The sequence below is a fragment of the Gorilla gorilla genome, chromosome 16 (assembly GCF_029281585.2).
Source record: "Gorilla gorilla gorilla isolate KB3781 chromosome 16, NHGRI_mGorGor1-v2.1_pri, whole genome shotgun sequence".
Taxonomy (NCBI): Eukaryota; Metazoa; Chordata; class Mammalia; order Primates; family Hominidae; genus Gorilla; species Gorilla gorilla.
The window spans coordinates 74,967,548-74,985,009 of NC_073240.2; the positions used below are offsets into that span (position 1 = coordinate 74,967,548).

The 17,462-nt window shown below is 48.4% G+C and overlaps 1 protein-coding gene across 1 annotated transcript; it reads right to left on the minus strand.

Annotated features, from left to right (window-relative positions):
- Positions 1 to 1,262: 1,262 nt before the first annotated feature.
- LOC115930772 (golgin subfamily A member 6C-like) lies at positions 1,263 to 16,297 on the minus strand. Its single transcript, XM_055363740.1, has 18 exons — positions 16,045 to 16,297; positions 14,237 to 14,356; positions 12,230 to 12,310; positions 11,326 to 11,369; positions 11,023 to 11,059; positions 10,841 to 10,922; positions 10,638 to 10,744; positions 9,521 to 9,607; positions 9,305 to 9,412; positions 9,025 to 9,112; positions 8,095 to 8,624; positions 7,750 to 7,818; positions 6,349 to 6,422; positions 5,824 to 5,917; positions 5,152 to 5,254; positions 4,965 to 5,068; positions 4,723 to 4,876; positions 1,263 to 4,636 (listed from the first exon to the last, which is right to left on the minus strand). The coding sequence occupies exons 1-18, from the start codon at positions 16,126 to 16,128 to the stop codon at positions 4,422 to 4,424; spliced, it is 2,181 nt and encodes a 726-aa protein (XP_055219715.1). The 5' UTR covers positions 16,129 to 16,297; the 3' UTR covers positions 1,263 to 4,421.
- Between the last annotated feature and the right edge of the window lie 1,165 nt (positions 16,298 to 17,462).

The following is a 17,462-nucleotide window of genomic DNA, read 5'->3' on the forward strand; positions in this document are numbered from 1 at the left end:
AAAATGAAAAGCAAAATAAACGGGAGTCACATCACCAGGGAGCCACAACCCCATCCCCGCCTCCTTCCTCTGTCCTATGCTATCAATAAATAAGTTTCCCAGCCACAAATAATGATTAGAACCTCCTCCTCATATGCCAGCTCCAACCTCCGCTAGGTACAATACAGGGGGTGGCCCTACCCCCTGGAATATACAAAATGTTACACAGATACTATATGTACACTGCAGAAGGGGGTCCACCCCAGCAGCCTGTGCCTTCGCCTGCTCTACAGTTAGCCCAACTGTCCCGCCTCAGCTGCCTCTCTGAATAAGAAGATGGGAGCCCCCGAGGGAAAAATTGCTTCGGTGAGAGTAGGGAGGCCATGAGGCCTCCTCCAAACAAACCAGCTCTACCAGCCTCTGGCTCTTAAATAATAATCATCATCATCCAGAAATTTAAGGACTCAGCCCTGGTCAAGGTGGCAAAGGGTCTGTTTTTCTCCCCCCATTAGACAGGGGTCTTGTCTTGCTACCCTAATGGTAAAGGCGTGACTGGGAGGGGGTGGTAGGAACATGGTAGGGACGGAGACTCCAGCCCCACTTCTCCAGGCTTATGCTGACAGGGGCCTGCTTTTATTTATTTTTATCCCATGACATTTTTTAATCCCATAATTTCTTTTTCATAATACTTTAAGCTTTTTTTTTTTTTTTGAGATGGAGTCTTGCTCAGTCACCCTGGCTGGAGTGCAGTGGCGTGATCTTGGCTCACTGCAAGCTCCGCCTCCCAGGTTCACGCCATTCTCTTGCCTCAGCCTCCCGAGTAGCTGGGACTACAGGCGCCCGCCACCACGCCCAGCTAATTTTTTTTTTTTTGTATTTTTAGTAGAGATGGGGTTTCACCATGTTAGCCAGGATGGTCTCGATCTCCTGACCTCATGATCCACCCGCCTCGGCCTCCCAAAGTGCTGGGATTACAGGCGTGAGCCAGCGAGCCCGGCCCTTTTTTTAAGCTTTTCATAAAACTTTTACGTTTTTTCCACCACTTTTTTTGCCACAACTTTTCCACAACATTTTTTATCCTGTAACTTTTTCATCCCACAACCTTTTTTATCCCATAACTTTGGTTTGTGTTCTTCAAATAAACACATTTCATGGTTACATTACAATTTTATAAAAATAAAAACCGATTATCTCATGCCAAGCGTGCCCAGCATTTGCACAGTCTCAATACCGTTAACACCACAGTTTTCAAGACACACAAAATTTTAAGGCAAAAACAGCACTTTGCAACAATTTAATAATTTATTACATTACAGTAGCATCACAGTAGCAGTGAATAATGCCACTTTAGGCAACAGTGTTTCAGTATTTCCATTATACATTCTGTTTACAAGAATTCATAAATTGGTAAAAGTCATTCTAAGAAAACTTGGCAAATAAAGCTTTGCATTGGAATTGGCATTTCTTTCTCTACTTTTCCTTTCCCCAGTTTCTTTCTTTTAAACTACAGTATTCATATTTTAAAATGTCTTAACTTATTTTAAAACTTAAGATAGCAGTTACATTTTTGAATAGTTACATTCTTTTAAAATGACTCTTTAAGATAAAGTTTTAGAGAAACTATTATGGATAGGACTGATTTACATTTTCACATTTTCTAAATATCAGCTTTGGTTTTAGAACTGACTTTTTTTCATTTCTGGAAAACCTATCAGATTTAATCAAATACTTTAAAAATGATTATATATTGCAATCTTTAAATCGGTTTTTAATTCTTTACTTCCTACAGAAATTCAAATTTATTCAGTTGAACCCACACTTTAAAATTCTATGTTTCTGATTAAACTCTACCCTTCTAATGTTGCCTTCTAAGCAAATTGAAAGCTGCCTTATACTGAATGAGGAAGAGAACAAATACTTGGCTGAATGAGGTATTGCAAAGGACCGCATGCACTTTGAAGAAAGACTTAAGTTGTTGTCATACGATTTACATGCTATTTAATTTTTCTTAAATATATGACAGAATACCTACACAAAGAGTGGTATTTCAGTTAATATAGTACATTCATTTTCCAGACTGACATTCAGCTTAAATATGCCAGTGTGTGATTTAACCCACAGGTACCTGATGAACACATTCTTGTCAGATTGGTTATAGGTGCTAAAGGCTATCTGAAGGTCATTCCTAGTCATTTATATTTATCAGGGTAAAAGTGAAGTGATTTGAACTATAAAAATACCTTTGAAATAATTTATCAATGTTTTAGGTAAACCCAGTTTCAGAATTATAAAGAAAAACTGTTAGACCAAATAAGGTGGCTAATTAACAGTGATATGATTTCTAGCCCGAGGGTCTAAATTGGACTCAAACTGTCTTTAAACTGAACTCAAAGAATGCAAAAGTGGCAAGTTCAGAAAATAAAAGGCAAGAACAGGTGTTTAAGTCCATTTTAAACCCTCGGGCTAGAAATCGTCCTACTGTTAATTAGCCACATTCGTTGGTCTAACAGTTTTTCTTTATAATTCTGAAACGGGGTTTATCTAATACATTGATAAATTCATACAATTTGGAAGAGTCAGTTGAAGTCACAAGGACTTAATATTTGCACTCTTTCAGTGAATGCAGGCACATCTGTTATTCCATCTGTAAAATCGTATTATTGCTCTCCTATTAATGTCATATGTATAAAAGTATCATGAAGATGCCAAATGCTAAAAATGGAGATGGTCTAGTCACTAGAAATGCCCACCCCAGGGAGTGCACACGCATCTCTCCCTGCATCCTAATAATGTGACATATTTTGGAACACAGACATTAGAACTTCATGAACTTTTAGCTGTTGATTCTTTCCCAAGCATCTTCAAGTTATGATTTAGGCAATGTATGACTGAAATAATTCACTCATCACATATAGGTACATTAACATAAATATGGCACAAAATATGCCTCTAACTGAAACTGAGAGGTATAAAAACATCTTTCACTCTTTGTGAAGAACTTTGTGAGGAAACATAACTCTGTGATTGTATACACACTTTTCCTCATAATACTTGGACATTCACAAACATTAGATTGCACTGCAGCTTGTAAACATTTTAAGTTGCATAAACTTCACCTTGATTTTCATGTGTAGTATAATACTGTGTACTAAAACTCCTTTTTGTTTCAACTAAGTACTCTCACATATATTGGTTTATAATAATGGTTGTTATTATTTTTAAAGTGTTTTCCATTCAAAGAAAAGAAGTAAATTCCTATGTCAGAGTAACTAATGTGGTTGAAGAATAGGTATTAGCCAGAGAGGTCTAGATGATAAAATCAATCTTCTAGCCTCAAAGAAGCTCCGTGAACATAGAGGAAGGCCAGGTGTCACACAGCTTTCCTTCACTCGAATTCATTCTTGACTAGAGCCCGTATGCCTCTTCCAGGGACATTTAAACTCTTAAAGGATTTCTTATGATCTTCACTAAATACCTTAAGAAGAATGCCAACCAGTGCCCTTTTGTGTACTGGGTACTCATGTGATTAAAACAGGTAGCATGAACTCTGACTTTAAAACGTATTGTAGATATAAATGCTCTAAGCTAGAAAAGGTTTTCCACATCCACAGTCAATGATGGGAGCCTTTCATTCCTCAGAAATAATCCCTTTTTAGGTCATCGAGAAAGGGTACAACTGCTGCAGCTCATGATGCAATATCTGCATGAGCCCAGAGCACATACAAATCCTAACGGAGCCACCATAGTACAGCGCTCATTCTTGGAACCAGAACAAATGAAACACACTGTATCCTGCACACACCTGCCAGAACAGGCCACTTTCCCCTTCTGTGAGATTTAAAAAGCTCCCCAAAATGTTATGACTCCCATCCCCAATACACAGAAAATAGGGGAAAGGCTGTTTCCAGTTCTCGGCCTTTAAACAACTCTAAATGTCAGTACTCACAGTGGCATATTACAAAGTAATAAACAGTGCGCACTTGAGGGCAAACCACATATTGAGCTAATGAAGAGCTCACTGTGGTTAGGATTCGATCAAACGTAATAGCAGAATATAAGCACATTTTATCTGAATTCTGTAAGGAATATACGTGCTGTAATAACATTAAAAAAGCGTGGCAGCCTGTTCCAAACCAGCCAGAATAGTTTTGTGCAAATAGTGGGTCTTTGTGTGTTTGAATTCCCACCACCTAAGGGCAAACTCGATATGCGTGCTAATGACCTACAATTATCAAGTAAAAAATAAAAATGCTAAAGGATGCCAGAGTGAACATCAGGGAAAGACCAACTCTCCCTTAACTTTTTACAAATAAATTTAAACGGTAAATTAGAAACACAAATAAATGTGAGTGGCTCTAGCATTCAAATGGAGTAAATGAATTGTGTAGGAGATGAACCCCGTAACTTTTTGTTGTTTTTTTTTTAAATTTCTTGACCAGCTCTTAGAAGATGATGATGTTTATCTCCCTGTTCTCAGCTGCCTGGTAAAAGAATGGCATGCAGGGTTTGCTGGGCAAGCCTGGGTGCTCCTGGGTGTCCTGCATTACAGGAGGCAGCTGCACGATCTGCTGTGCAGTGGGGTTGTCATGGGGAGAACCCTCCCTGGCCGCTCCTGGTGCAGGCTCCACGTTGTTTTCCAGGCTCACTTCATAAAAATCTTCAGAGAGAGGGAGGCCGGGGTCTGAGCACAGTGCGAGCCTCCCCTGCTCCTCCCTGCCCACCCCGCCTGAGAGCTCTACTCACCATCCTGCTCACTGGCAGCCCCAAGATCCTGGGGGGCTGGGGCCCCTGGAGCGGGTTCATCAGCAGGGTTCTGGGCAGCGGTGAGGAATTTGCCATGCCCCTCATGGTTGCCCACAAGGGGCAACACCAGCTCTTGCAGCTCCAGCAGATTCACCTGAAGGGAGGGTGATCAGCTCCCACCCTGGAGCCTGCGCCAGCGCCCATGCCCACCCCCACCCCCATAGAGATGTTGCACGCCCTACCTTCATCTCCTCCTCCTTCTGGGCCAGCCTGATGACATCCTCCATCTCCTGGTGCCGCGTGTTTGGCACTGCCCCCTGGCTTTCATATACAGTGAAGGACTCTCCTGCAAGAGGACACGGCTCAGACACTAGGGTCCCTCCGATGGCCCTGCAGCTTCCCGTGCCCGTGCCCTGGCCTCCTGCTCACTCATGCCATCTGTCACTCCAGAAGGCTGGACAAATCCAAGCTCTCGTCTCTCCACCTGCTCCGTCCCATCCGCCTTCTCCTTCGGGAGGTCCGTAAAGCTGCTCTGGAGCCAAAATAATGGGGTCACAACTCGGGAGTGACCTGTTCTGCCCCCCCCCCCCCCCACTTTTCTTGGCCCATGCCAGGACTCACTCACTTTCAGCTTCACCATGGCCTCCTTCAGGGCCCGGTAGCTCTCCCCACACACAAACTCATCTCCAGTCCTCCCTGGGGCTGGGGCCTCTGCCTCTGGCTCCTTCCAGGCCGAGGCCACCAGATGAGCCAGGTGCAGGCAGCACAGCCTTCACACCTTCCGCTGCCCACATAGCCGTGCCTGCTCCTCCTGGGAACTGGCTCCGGCGGAGTTGAAAAATGCCACTTGAAGGCAAGAGATGAGTATTCTTGTAGGGGCACAGACAGAGCAAATGAGGCAGGAAGTTGGAGCACAGTCCCTTCCCTTGGGGCCTCAGAGAGTGCACCTGTTGGTCACAGGTGACAAGGTGTCTGACCACTGCCTCCTGGAAGAGGTGAGGGGCCACAGAAATCAGAAGGCGGGAAAACCAAGAGCATAAGGGGCTCTGGGAGGGACCACAGAGGAAGGTGGCAAAGCGGGGCAGGGAAAGTCAGGCTCACCGTGGCCTCCCGGCTCTCCAGGTCCTCTGGGATGTTTGGCGTGGACTGAGGCGCCTCCTCCTCCTCACTGTCCAGATGTTCTCCTCCATCTCCTGTAGGGAGGTGGCCAGAGGGGTCCTCAGACAACCCAACAAGGGAGGTACTGTGGGCCCACCTCTGTCCTCACCCTCAATGTGTAACCCTGAGCCGGCCTCTCCCCAGAGGGGAATGAGCTGCTGTTCTTTATTTTTCCTTTTAAGAACAAGATCTTGCTATATTGCCCAGGCACAGTCCCACTACCAGTCAGTGCAGGAGTCCTGACCTGCTCCCTTTCTGATCTGGTCCAGTTCATTCATCCTTAGGCAACCTGGTGGCCCCCTGCTCCCAGGAGGTCACCATATTGATGCTGAACTTAGTGCGGACACCTGGTTGGCATAACGACCAGCTGTTCTAAAGGTCTCTTCCACCCCCTCAATCCTATGCTGCTAACAGTCCCCCATTCCTCCTGGGGCTCTCTCCTCTTCCTCTGAGTGGTCTCCTGTAGCTTCTCCAGGGAGAGCCATGAGGCTCAACTGGGCCTCCAGCTGTTGGTCCTGCTGGCTGGCAGCTTCTAGGTGCTCCTAAGGGGACGGGAAACAGAGTGAGAAGGCACAGAGGTTGCCAGGTCATCCCACTCGGGGCCCCATCCTCAGCAACTCCCTCCCCTGGGTCTCCTGCAACTTTTGGCGGGCCATCTCAGCCACCGCTTTGTCCCGAGCTTCCTGCTGCTGCAGCTGGTCCACGAGCTGGATGTGCAGCAGTAACTGCCTGTGCAGCACCTCCTTCTCAGAGGTCAGCTGCTGATAGGTGGCCACGTACTGCTGCAGGTGACCCAGGTACTAGTCTCGCTGCTGCTGCAGACTCTGAGACTCTTGGCTCTTCATCTCCACCTGCAGGAAGACCCTGGGCATGAGGGCACATGGTGGCTGGCTTCCAGGTTCTGGGCCCATTAATAGGGTAGCTAGGGCACTGTAGGGCTCTGTCACCTGCCTAGGACCCTGGTCCCTTGCTCCAGGCCTAAGAGACTTCCTCCCTTGCCTAGAACCCCATGCCTCCTTCCCCAGCCTCAAATCTCATGTCCTTCTTCCCACCATTTAAACTGTAGGCCACAGACTGGTGGAAAAGCAGAGGGAGCCAACCACCATCTGCCAAGTGTGCTACATGCCTAATGCTTTCCAGGTATTCTCTCATTCAACCCTCAGCACCTCTGCAAGGAAAATGCTAACTTCCTTTTGAAGTCACAGAAACAGAGACTTAGAGATGAACAGTAGTTGAACGGTGACCAGTGGAACCCAGGCCAGAATCCAGTTTGAATCTAAGGAGGCTTTTTTGTTTTGTTTTGAGACAGTGTCACTCTGTGGCCCAGGCTGGAGTGCAGTGGTGCAATCTCAGCTCACTGCAACCTCCACCACGTGGGCTCAAGCGATTCTCGTGCCTCAGCCTCCTGAGTAGCTGGGATTACGGGCATGCGCCACCATGCCTGGCTAATTTTTTGTTGTTGTTGTAATTTTAGTAGAGGTGAGGTTTCGCCACGTTGGCCAGGCTGGTCTCAAACTCCTGACATCAAGTGATTCTCCTGCCTCAGCCTCCCAAAGTGCTGGGATTACAGGTTCGAGCCACCGTGCCTGGATAAGGAGCCTCTTGTACCACTGTCTGTTCCCCTGTGACTGGGGGCTCCATGCCTCTAGCTGGGATGATGATGTCCCGATCTGGGAGGAGCCCAGGGCTACCCACCTCTAAAAGTCAGAGGGCAGGAAGCAAGAAACAGTCATAGAGCTGCACTGGAGGGTGCTGGGGTCACCTGCCTCCCAGCTGGAGCTGCCTTTGGCCTGGCACCTCCCCTCCCCAGAGGCTGGTGCCCGCCTCCCAGCCCTTCTTGGATGGGGTGGAGGTTACCATCTCCTTCACCTCGTCTAGCTTCTCCTGCAGCTCCTTTACTTGCTGCTCCAACGGCAGTGCGCTCTTTTTCTCGTTGTTCTGGACAGAGAGAAGCAATCAGTGGCCATCCACTGCAGCTGGAGACACCAGACCTTGGTGTCTGCCTCCCATATCACCAGGAAGGGTGGAGGCAGGTTAGAAAAATCATCCCTTCTCCCCCACAGCCATCAGAGCAGAGCCTGATGAGCTGTAGCTCACAGGTGCCTTTAGAAGTACCATTTCATGTGAGGGCTACACTGGCCCATTTTACAGGTGGGGAAACAAAGGCCTGGAGGGATAGGGATGAGGGCAGGCTCCCCAGGTGGGGCAACCCACCAGATCCTCGAAGCCGCACTGTGGCTCGGCCAGCTGCTTGTCGAGCTTGTGGTTCCGGAAGAGTACGAGCCTCTCCTCCTGCTTTTGTAGCCTCTCCTCCTTCTTCCACAGCCTCTCCTCCTGGTCCCACAGCCTCTTTTCCTGCTTTTGCAGCCTCTCCTCCTCCTTTCGTAGCCTCTCCTCCTGCGTGCATAGCCTCTGCTCCTGCTTTCGCAGCCTCTCACCCTGCTCCCGTAGCGTCTTCTGCTGCTCCCGAAGCCTCTCGTTTTGTTCACACAGTCTCTCCAGCTCTCGCACCCTCTGCGCCTCCTGCTCTCGGAGCATCTCCTCCTGCTCCTGGAGTTTCTCCTCCTGCTCCTGGAGTCTCTGCTTTTGTTCCTTGCTCAGGACACTCAAGGCCTGATTGTTTTCCACCTGGGATTGGAGCTTTCCCTCCAGACCTTCCACCTCCTGCCTCAGGTGTTTGGCCTCATCTTGTAGCTGTTCCACCACAGAGGTCACTGCTGGGGGCACCAGGGATAGGGGCTCAGCTGAGAAACAAAGCAGACAATAAGGACCTCTGGATTCCCCAACCCCTCTACCCACCCCCACCTCAAAAAAAAAAAAAAACCTCCTCTTGATGCACAGCTCCTCTCAGGCTTCCCAAACTTGGCCTCACTGCTAATGATTCCTCGCACCCGATGGTAGCCAATTTCCAAGCCACTTTCACATAGAGAGCACTGTGGGTGGCTGACAACGGGCACTCCTCCCTCTTTGCTGATGGGGACCCTGAGGCTCATGGAGATGACAAAACTTGCTGTCTCCTGGCACAGACCCCTTTCCCTCTGCCTCAAAGCCCTTCCACCCACCCACCTCCCTGGGGCATTCTAAGCCACCCCCACAGACCTCTGATGCCAGTCCTGCTCCCAGGTCACACCAGCCCCATCTTACCCATCTGGTTTTTGAGTTCGGACAAGCTCCTCTCCAGCTCCTGTATCCGATGTATGTCACACTTCTTCTCTTCCTTCAATGTTCGAGCCTGCCCAAAGCACAGGGGAAAGGGCCCTGGAGAGAGGGGCTGGTGGCTGGATAGGCTACCATCTCACTCTCTGCCCCCATCTCCACAAAGCCCAGACCCATGACCACCTCTGGCTGTACTATTCCCATTTTACAGATGCCCAGAAAGATCCAGTGACCTATCTAAAGTGGGGGCTGAAGGGTCAGACCTCACCTCCACTGACATCTTCCACATCCTCTCCTGCCACCGGGCCCTCTCTCCTTTTATGCGTTTAGCATATTCGTCCTGCTCTAGCTGGACTTGTTTTAGTGACTCTGTCACCTGCAAGAAATGGGCAGAGAAGTTAGGAAGGGCTGTCACTGGTCCTCACCTGCTCCTGGCCACCTGGGGTCATCTTCCTTCCACATCCCTTCCTCTGCAAAGCCTCACCTGTGTCACGTGTGCATTCAGCAGTGCCTGCTCCTTTATGGTCTGCTGTAACTGCCACTGGAGGACCGCTTCTTTGCAGCTCAAGGACTGGATGGTGAAGAGTGAGAAGTTTTGATCTGGGGAGCTCAGGCAGTGCCCCTTAAAAGGGCTAGGGCTAGGCTCAATGTCCAACTCAGTTAGTAAAGATCAAGGCATTTCCAAGCCCGTGGCCTGGTTATTAAAAGAACTCAGTAAAGTTGGAAGGGAGAGGGAAAGAGATCGAATTTACAGCTGGCTAACAGAGGCCCAGAGAGATCAGATAATATTGCTATTGTTATTACTGTTATTACTACCACTGTTTGAACCATTATGGAGTGCTTCACCAGGTTCCATGCTAGCAATCCCATTTAATCCTCACAACCACCATATGAGACAGTTACTAGGATTACCTCTATTGTGTAGATGAAAAACATCGAGTGTTCGAGGTTAAGTGCTTGCCTAAGATCACTTAGACAGAGCTGGGATTTGAACACCCAGGTCTATCCTATTCTCTAAGCCCATTTTTCTTGCTGGGGGTGGGGACACAGATAGGAAGGGGGAGATTAATCTTTTGTTCACTTTTTGAAAGGATGATACATTCATATAGTCCAAAACTCAGAAGGTACAGAAGGGAGGTGTCTCCCAGGCACCCTGTTGCTCTCTCCTGAGTTTTTTATGAATGCTTGCAGACATGTTTTTGTATATTATCATAGTACACACACACACACACACCCCTTTCCTCTCTCTACAGAAATGGTAACATACTAAAGGTGCTCTTCTGTACCTTCACAGAACAACTATCCAATACCCCACCTAGGACTTGCCCAAGGCCACAGCCAGGAAAGGGCAGGGCAGGCACTTGGCCTCTGAGCTCTGCATCCAGTTGAGCACTGGGGATAGTGCCCCATAGTGCCCCCCAACTCACCCACAGCAGCTGACTCAGCCCCAGGCTGCCTCTAACAACCATACACAAAAGTAGTGAGAAATGACCATGCTGCCTTCTGGGCAGGACACTCCATCCTGCAGAAGGGACCTTTAGGCTCACTCCTCCATCTGGGAAGCCAGGCTGCCAGGGGATGGGGCAGCTGGTTGGACTCACCCTGTCCTCTTCCTGCTGCTGTGTAGACACAGCACAGAGAGCCCGCTCCAATTCTTGAATACGCTGTAAGGCGTATTGCAGGTGGCCAGCCAGATCCTTGGACTCTTCTGTAATGAGAGAGGTTGAGATGGGGCCCAAAAGACTCCCCCTAAAGACCTGTCAAAGTGCCAGGTTGAAGGATGACGGGATGCCCAGATTCCCACCTTCGAAGTGTCGGGCAGCATGTTTAGTATGGTAAAGGGTGATCTTCAAGTCTGCCTTTTCCAATGTGAGGATGTTGATTGTCTGGAATTGAACGTTTGGGAGAAAAGCCAAGCAAGTGCTGAAAGGGAAGGAAAGAAACATTCTCCAGAGGACAGGAGAAAGCTCCGCACCCTCCACTCACCTCTAACTGCTCCGTTTGTGCTTTGTGTATTTGTTTGCTTTCTTTGCCCATAGGAAGAGGAAGACAGAGCTCTTACCACAGGGAGGCCGAGATGGCACAGCAAGAGGCACGCCCCCAGAATGCCACCAATGTCCCAGGACAGGCCCACCCATGGGACCAGGTTATCAGGGACCCTATGGGGATGGGGTGGAATCTGAGGGGTGAGCCTTCTTCCCCAGGCTGGGAGTGGGCAAGATGAGACTGGCGCCTCTGCATCTGAGTGCCCCCCAAACCCAGCAGTCATGTTGTAAGCAAAGAAATCACATTACTTCTTCCAGCTGATGTTCCACTTGTTTCTTCTGCTGTTTCTGTGGGGAGAGTCAAATTCAGGTGACTGAGAGTGGCCCCCTCAACTCTATTCCCCAGACCTGGAAGCGGTAGGCAGGGACCAGGAATGGATTTTAAAGGCAACATTCTCAGACCCAATGGTGACACGAACTGGTCAACCCTCTTCAAGCACCCAAGAACAGAGGATTTGGGTCTTTGTTGGTTTTTGCCCACAGCCACAGAACTCAAAGTCTGAATCTGGATTCTCTCAAAAGGACAGTAACATAAACCTCTAGAGAGGGAGTCTCAGGAAGGTCCACCCTTCTGCCAGCTTGTGATTTAGAAAGGTGCCTTCTTCATTCAACAAACAGTTACTGAGCACATACGGGCCAGCTACGGTTCTTCACAGCAGATATAGGATGGAAAAGGACAGACAGGAGCCCTTGGCCCTCAGGTTTCCATTCTAGGGGCCTTTAAATCTCAGACTCTCAGAGCTAACAGAGAACTTTGATGCTCTACCTCCTCCGGAAACACGAGCCCAAGGAGGACAGGTGGCTTGTCCATACTCAAAGCAAATTAGGGACTGAGTCAGGGCAGAAATACAGGGCCCCTGACAACCAGTCAGGCTAGTGCTTCCCTGAGAGGTGACAACCCCAGGGCGTGTGTGGCAAGGACTGGAGCAGGGGTGTCTGGAGAAGAGAGAGTCGGCAAAGAGGGCAGTGACAGAAGAGCCATGCTGTGTGCTCCTTGCTCTGGGGTCCCTCCAGGTGAGGCCTGGGTGCTCCAGCTCCCCATTTGCCCTTGGCACCAGGGGCCCCCAGCCCCTTTCTTCAGGGCCCCAAGGGGAAACTAAAGCCCAGGATTGGCAGCATGGAATCAGGGGACCCCACTGGACTCTTACCAATGATTCTATGTTTTCATTGAGTTGATTGATTGTCACGGAGCTTGACTCAAGGGCTACTGCTAGTTCTTGGTACAGGCTCTGAGGCACATGCAGAGAGGAGGAGTTGGAAGAGGATTGTGGGGAGAGGTAGAGAGAACAATCATTAGGGCTGGGGTGTGTGTGGGCTGTCTCAGCTGGCAGAGGGTCACCCAGCCCCCACTGTGAGAGGAGGTTGGAGGGCTGGCCTGCAGAGTCACTGCACCTCGGCCCAGGGCCTCTTACTTCCAGATCCTTCAGGGTAACAGATGATGCAGGAGTAATAAAAATGAGAAATTAAAAAAAAAACTTACATGGGAAATAGTTATGTATATAGAGAAAGTATAAAAACAGCAAGGAGCCGGGCACAGTGGCTGACACAGGTAATCCCAACAGTTTGCGAGGCTGAGGGGAGTGAATCACTTGAGGTCAGGAGTTCAAGACCAGCCTGGCCAATATGGTGAAACAGCATCTCTACTAAAAATACGAAGATTAGCCAGGCGTGGTAGCAGGTGCCTGTAATCCCAGCTACTCAGGAGGCTAAGCCAAGAGAATTGCTTGAACCCAGGAGGCAGAGGTAGTGAGCCGAGATCACACCACTCCACTCCAGTCTGGGTGACAGAGTGAGACTCTGTCTCAAAAAAAAAAAAAAAAAAAAAATTAAAAAAAAGGGCCCAAATCCCATATGCCTGCTCTGTACGTTATTCCCAAATTACTTTTAAACTTTTAGGTCTCACCATTTCCAAGATGATAAAAGATGCGGGGAAGGAAAAAACCCAATCAATCAAGCAGGTGAAGAAGCAGACAGAAACAGGCTGAAGGTTAATGGCAGCAACATAAAACAAGGCAGAGGCCAAGTATTCCCCAAACCAGAGAAGCCTCAGGGCCATGCATAGCTGGAGACAGCAAGCCAGAGAAGGGTCTTGGCACTGCCTCACCTTCCACTTGTCCAATGGGGGAGTGCTACCCCATTGGAGTAGTTAAGGTTGGACACCAGCACCTGTAGAATGTCCTGAATCTACAGGAGGTGACAAGGGAAAAACAAGGGCAGGAGGTGAAAGACAGAAGTGGCTTAGAGAGAAGCAAGAAAGTCAGGGTAGGAGGAAGATGTGGGTTCAGGAAAAGGAAACACTGAAGAAGAGCAGAGGAGATTAAAACCATGGCCTGTGCCATTCTTCCAAATGGCCACCTGCTGCCTTGCCAGGGGCAGGAACAAATAGATGGAAAAGTCCCCTGAGTGAAGCAGTCACAGAGTGGAGTCAGCTGACCAATGCAGCTCTTAATATGCTCACTGGACCCCTCTCCTCAGGCCTAGGACATGGGCAATGAATCTGGTAGAGCTCCAGACCTCCACCTCCATTAAAAAAAAACAGACTTCTGAGTAAGAGCTCACTTGAACTAAGGGGACTCCAGCTAAAAAACAAGTTTGAAAGACACTGATCTTATCCAGTATCATCTTACAGAGGAAGAAACTGAGGCCCAGCAGAAGAAGTGATTTTTCTGTGGTCACCCAACAAGCTGGTGGCAAGTTAGATCTTCTCTTGCTCCTAGTGCCTGGGGCTCTCCTCACCACACCCTGGGCCCCCTTCAGTGACTCCTAAAGGGACAGCCTGATGGCAAGTGGCTGTACTCATTAGTCCAACTTCCCCTTGAGAGTGGGGATCAGGAAAATCAAACAACAATGATCGTTTCCTGGGTATCCTGGGTGTTTACAGCAGGCCACGTACTAGGGGTTAACATGAAAACAACAACAATAAGGAATCTCATTTAAACTTCACAAATGGAAGTCAAACAATACTACTCCTATTTCACAGATGTGAAAAGAGAGGCTCAAAGAGCTCAAGCAACTTGTCATAAATCAGATCGCTAGCAGATGGAGAAGCAGGATTCAAACCCAGAATTCTTAACCAGTACCCAGCAATCTCAACAATTACCCTCTACTGCCCCTTGGGCCCCCTGTCCCCAGGAGCCTGGCCAGCCAAGACTCACATCCCCAGGTGAGTGGCAACCACCAGAAGTGGTTGTCTTAGGGCTACTGCCAGTTTTTTTCTTTTTTGTCTTTGCTCCTGCTGGAACACCAGGGCTCTTCCTTTGCTGATATTCTTTTAGCTGTGGGAAAGAAGAGCAGTAATACTCATGAGAACTACCAGCCCCTACAGCCACACCCTCCTTACAGTTTTTGCAAAATACTCTTATACACCATCTGATTTAATGCCACCAACAACTGTACAAGGTGTTGTCACAATCACTTAGTGATTGAGAGGGATGGATATTATGGCTAAAAAAAAAAGTTGGGGGGGGCAATAATGGAACTTAAACTTGGTCTTCTGACTCCAAGCTCTGGGGTTTTGCCATGATCAGCAGCTGCTGGGGACCAAAACCAGACACAGAGGAAGAAAAGTAGACATTACATAGGCAGGAACTACATGCTGTGTGGTTCAGAGTCATACATCCTCACATGTCTGTTAGTGTGAAGAAGTGCACCAGTATCTCTCAAACTTTTATATCAATGTGTCCTCATGGCAGAAGGCAGCTTTTTTGTTAAACCTGGGAATTTATCAGAAAGAGGACAACCCAAGTCTCATTTCAGAGAGAAGTCTGGTATACTCTTAGAAACCTATGTGAGGGTCATCCCTAAGTATATTAATGTTTTTTCTCTCTCAAGAGAATCAAGGGAAACTGATGCTTCGGAAAGATCTCCCACATTTATCCTGTGGCACTCAATGTACCCCAAGTTAAGATGATATGAGGAAGATTAAAGCTGTCAAGTTCAGTTTCCCAAGATCTATTCCACAGAAGATGAGCAAATCTCACTTCAGAGACCACTGACTGAAGGGCAGTCTGGTCCCAGAACCGTGGAGAATTAGAATATGAGGTGGAGAACTCAGAAAAAAATGTTAAAGTCTCTCTGGAGAGTAGAAGCCTGGGAGAAAACCAAACCAAACCCATTCTCCCATTACCACCCAGAGATACTGTCAACGTTTGGAGCTCACAGGGGAAGTGTAGGCTTTTCACACTGTCGATGTCTACGTGAAGGGAGTAAGGCAGCCTGAAACCTCTTGCTCCTAGGTCCCATAGTCCCCATTTCCCTTCTAGCTGGAAATTTGTGCTGTGACCAGAGGAACCAGAAACGGGGTGAGAATGCTTAGGGGACTGGGTTGTAAGATCAAAGGCCAGTCTTGCAGCAGTAATGACAGTTCCTAGGGGGACTGTGACATCACTACATTCCACTCCTCCTGGGGGTGGGGGGAACCTCATCAGTGCAATGGCTGAGTTGCCGATCCACGACGGGGGAGGGGGGATGTGGGGCTGGGACCCAGGTCCTTGGAGATGTCAGTCCAGAGAGCCCAGGGAGGTCGGGCTTGGGTCAGCAGGAGGGGAGAGCAGAGTCTGCTCAGGGAACCCCAGGAGTCACCAGCCCAAAGTCACCCCGGGATGACTGGCGATGCTGGGGGGTTGGGGCTGGGGGACCCAGGTCCTTGGAGAGGTGAGCCCAAAGAACCCAGGGAGGTTGGGCTTGGGGCAGCAGTACCTGAGGGCTGAATATGGAGCAGGGAGCCCCAGCAGTCATCCGCCCAAAGTCACCGCAGGGTGATTGGCGAGGGCAGAGGCCGGGCTGCTTGCTGAAGGGGCGGGGCTGACTGACAAGACTTTGGTCGGGGGAGCCCAGAGGCGCCGGGGTAGGGGGGCCCAGCCCGGTGTGCCTCAAGAGTGGTATGGACTCTGAGAGTGGTCTTGTCGTCAGAGGGGATCTCTGGCTAGGTTGGGGGGCCATGACCTTTTTCTTGGCTTTTTACCTTTTTCTTGGCTGCTGCCAATTTGTTCCGTCGAGTTTCTTCTGGCATCATGGGGTCGGGAGGGAGGTAGGGTTGGGGCCACATCAGCGAACACCTCCAGTCACCTACAAGGCTGCTGTGTGACTGAGCCAGAGGAGGCGTAACCAGGGCCACACTAGAATGCAGAATAGGGGTGTGGCCTTAATGCTCTGATCCCACTGGTCAATGAGAAAGATGAAAAGGAAAGGAGGCGTGGCCAGGCAGCAGTGTGTCCAGAGGAACCTGTGACATCACAAGGAAAACTGCCCATGCGACTGCTGTCCCCGCCCACTCGGGGAGAGGGGCGGGGCCTGCCTACTCCGGGAGAGGGGAGGACCGGCTTTTGCTTTAAAATGTTAAAAATAAACTTTAAAAAATATATGTGTTTATACTTTATATATATGTGTGTCAGTGTGTGTGTGTCTACATGTTCCTCCAGAGCTGTCTTCATTATCCAGCTTCTATGCATGGTCTATGATTTTGGCCTACATTTTTCATCTTCAGATGGAGTATAAGAATTACCAGTATTACCCCAGTTAAGACACAAATCCTATAAAAATGGAAAATCCATAGCATGTTTGATGGTTAATGAATGAAGTGGACTATATTATCCAACATTCCAATAAGGTAAAATAATCACAATGATTTCTCGGTTTTGGAAAAAACATTTCTCTTATTCTCCTACATTATTAAGATTTTTTAAAAAACAAGAAACATGTCTAATATCTTAAAAAACACAAAGCTTTTGGGCCAGGTGTGGTGGCTCACACCTGTAATCCCAGCACTTTGGGAGGCCTAGGTGGGTGGATCAGCTTAGGTCAGGAGTTCAAGACCAGACTGGCCAACATGGTGAAACCCCGTCTCTACTCGAAATACAAAAACTAGCCAGGTGTGGTGGTGGGTACCTGTAATCCCAGCTACTCGGGAGGCTGAGGCAGGAGAATCACTTGAACCCGGGAGGCAGAAGTTGCAGTGAGCCAAGGTCACGCCACTGCACTCCAGCCTGGGCGACAGACTGAGACTCCATCTCAAAAAATAAAATAAAATAGTCAAAAATAAATAAAAACACAAAGCTTTCCATTTAATAAGCACTCAAAGCTCTTTACTGGTTTAAAGCAAATACAAGGCCTATTTTTCTAGAATCACCTGGCCTCTCTAAGCCTTGCAAATGAAACTGAATTTCTCACTTGATACTTGGCTATGACTTGCAATCATGATAACCAAGAATTGTGTTATGTCACTGTGTATTGATTGTTACCTGAATTCTACACGAGGCTGGGATCAACGGTTGAATCTTTCATGATTTGCTCCATAACCTGTGAGCTTCTTTTCCTACACCAAACTAAGCTTTGTTCTAGAGTTCTACAATTTACAGTTAGTAGACAAGAGTGGTTCTCAAA

Excerpts from the sequence above, each read along its gene's own strand:
- LOC115930772 (XM_055363740.1), bottom strand. The coding sequence starts at position 16,128 with ATGTGGCCCCAACCCTACCTCCCTCCCGACCCCATGATGCCAGAAGAA. Across the intron at positions 11,060-11,325 it reads CATCAGCTGGAAGAAGTAAT|CAAACAAATACACAAAGCAC; the intron begins GTGATTTCTTTG and ends GGGCAAAGAAAG. Across the intron at positions 4,877-4,964 it reads AGAAGGAGGAGGAGATGAAG|GTGAATCTGCTGGAGCTGCA; the intron begins GTAGGGCGTGCA and ends CCCTCCCTTCAG.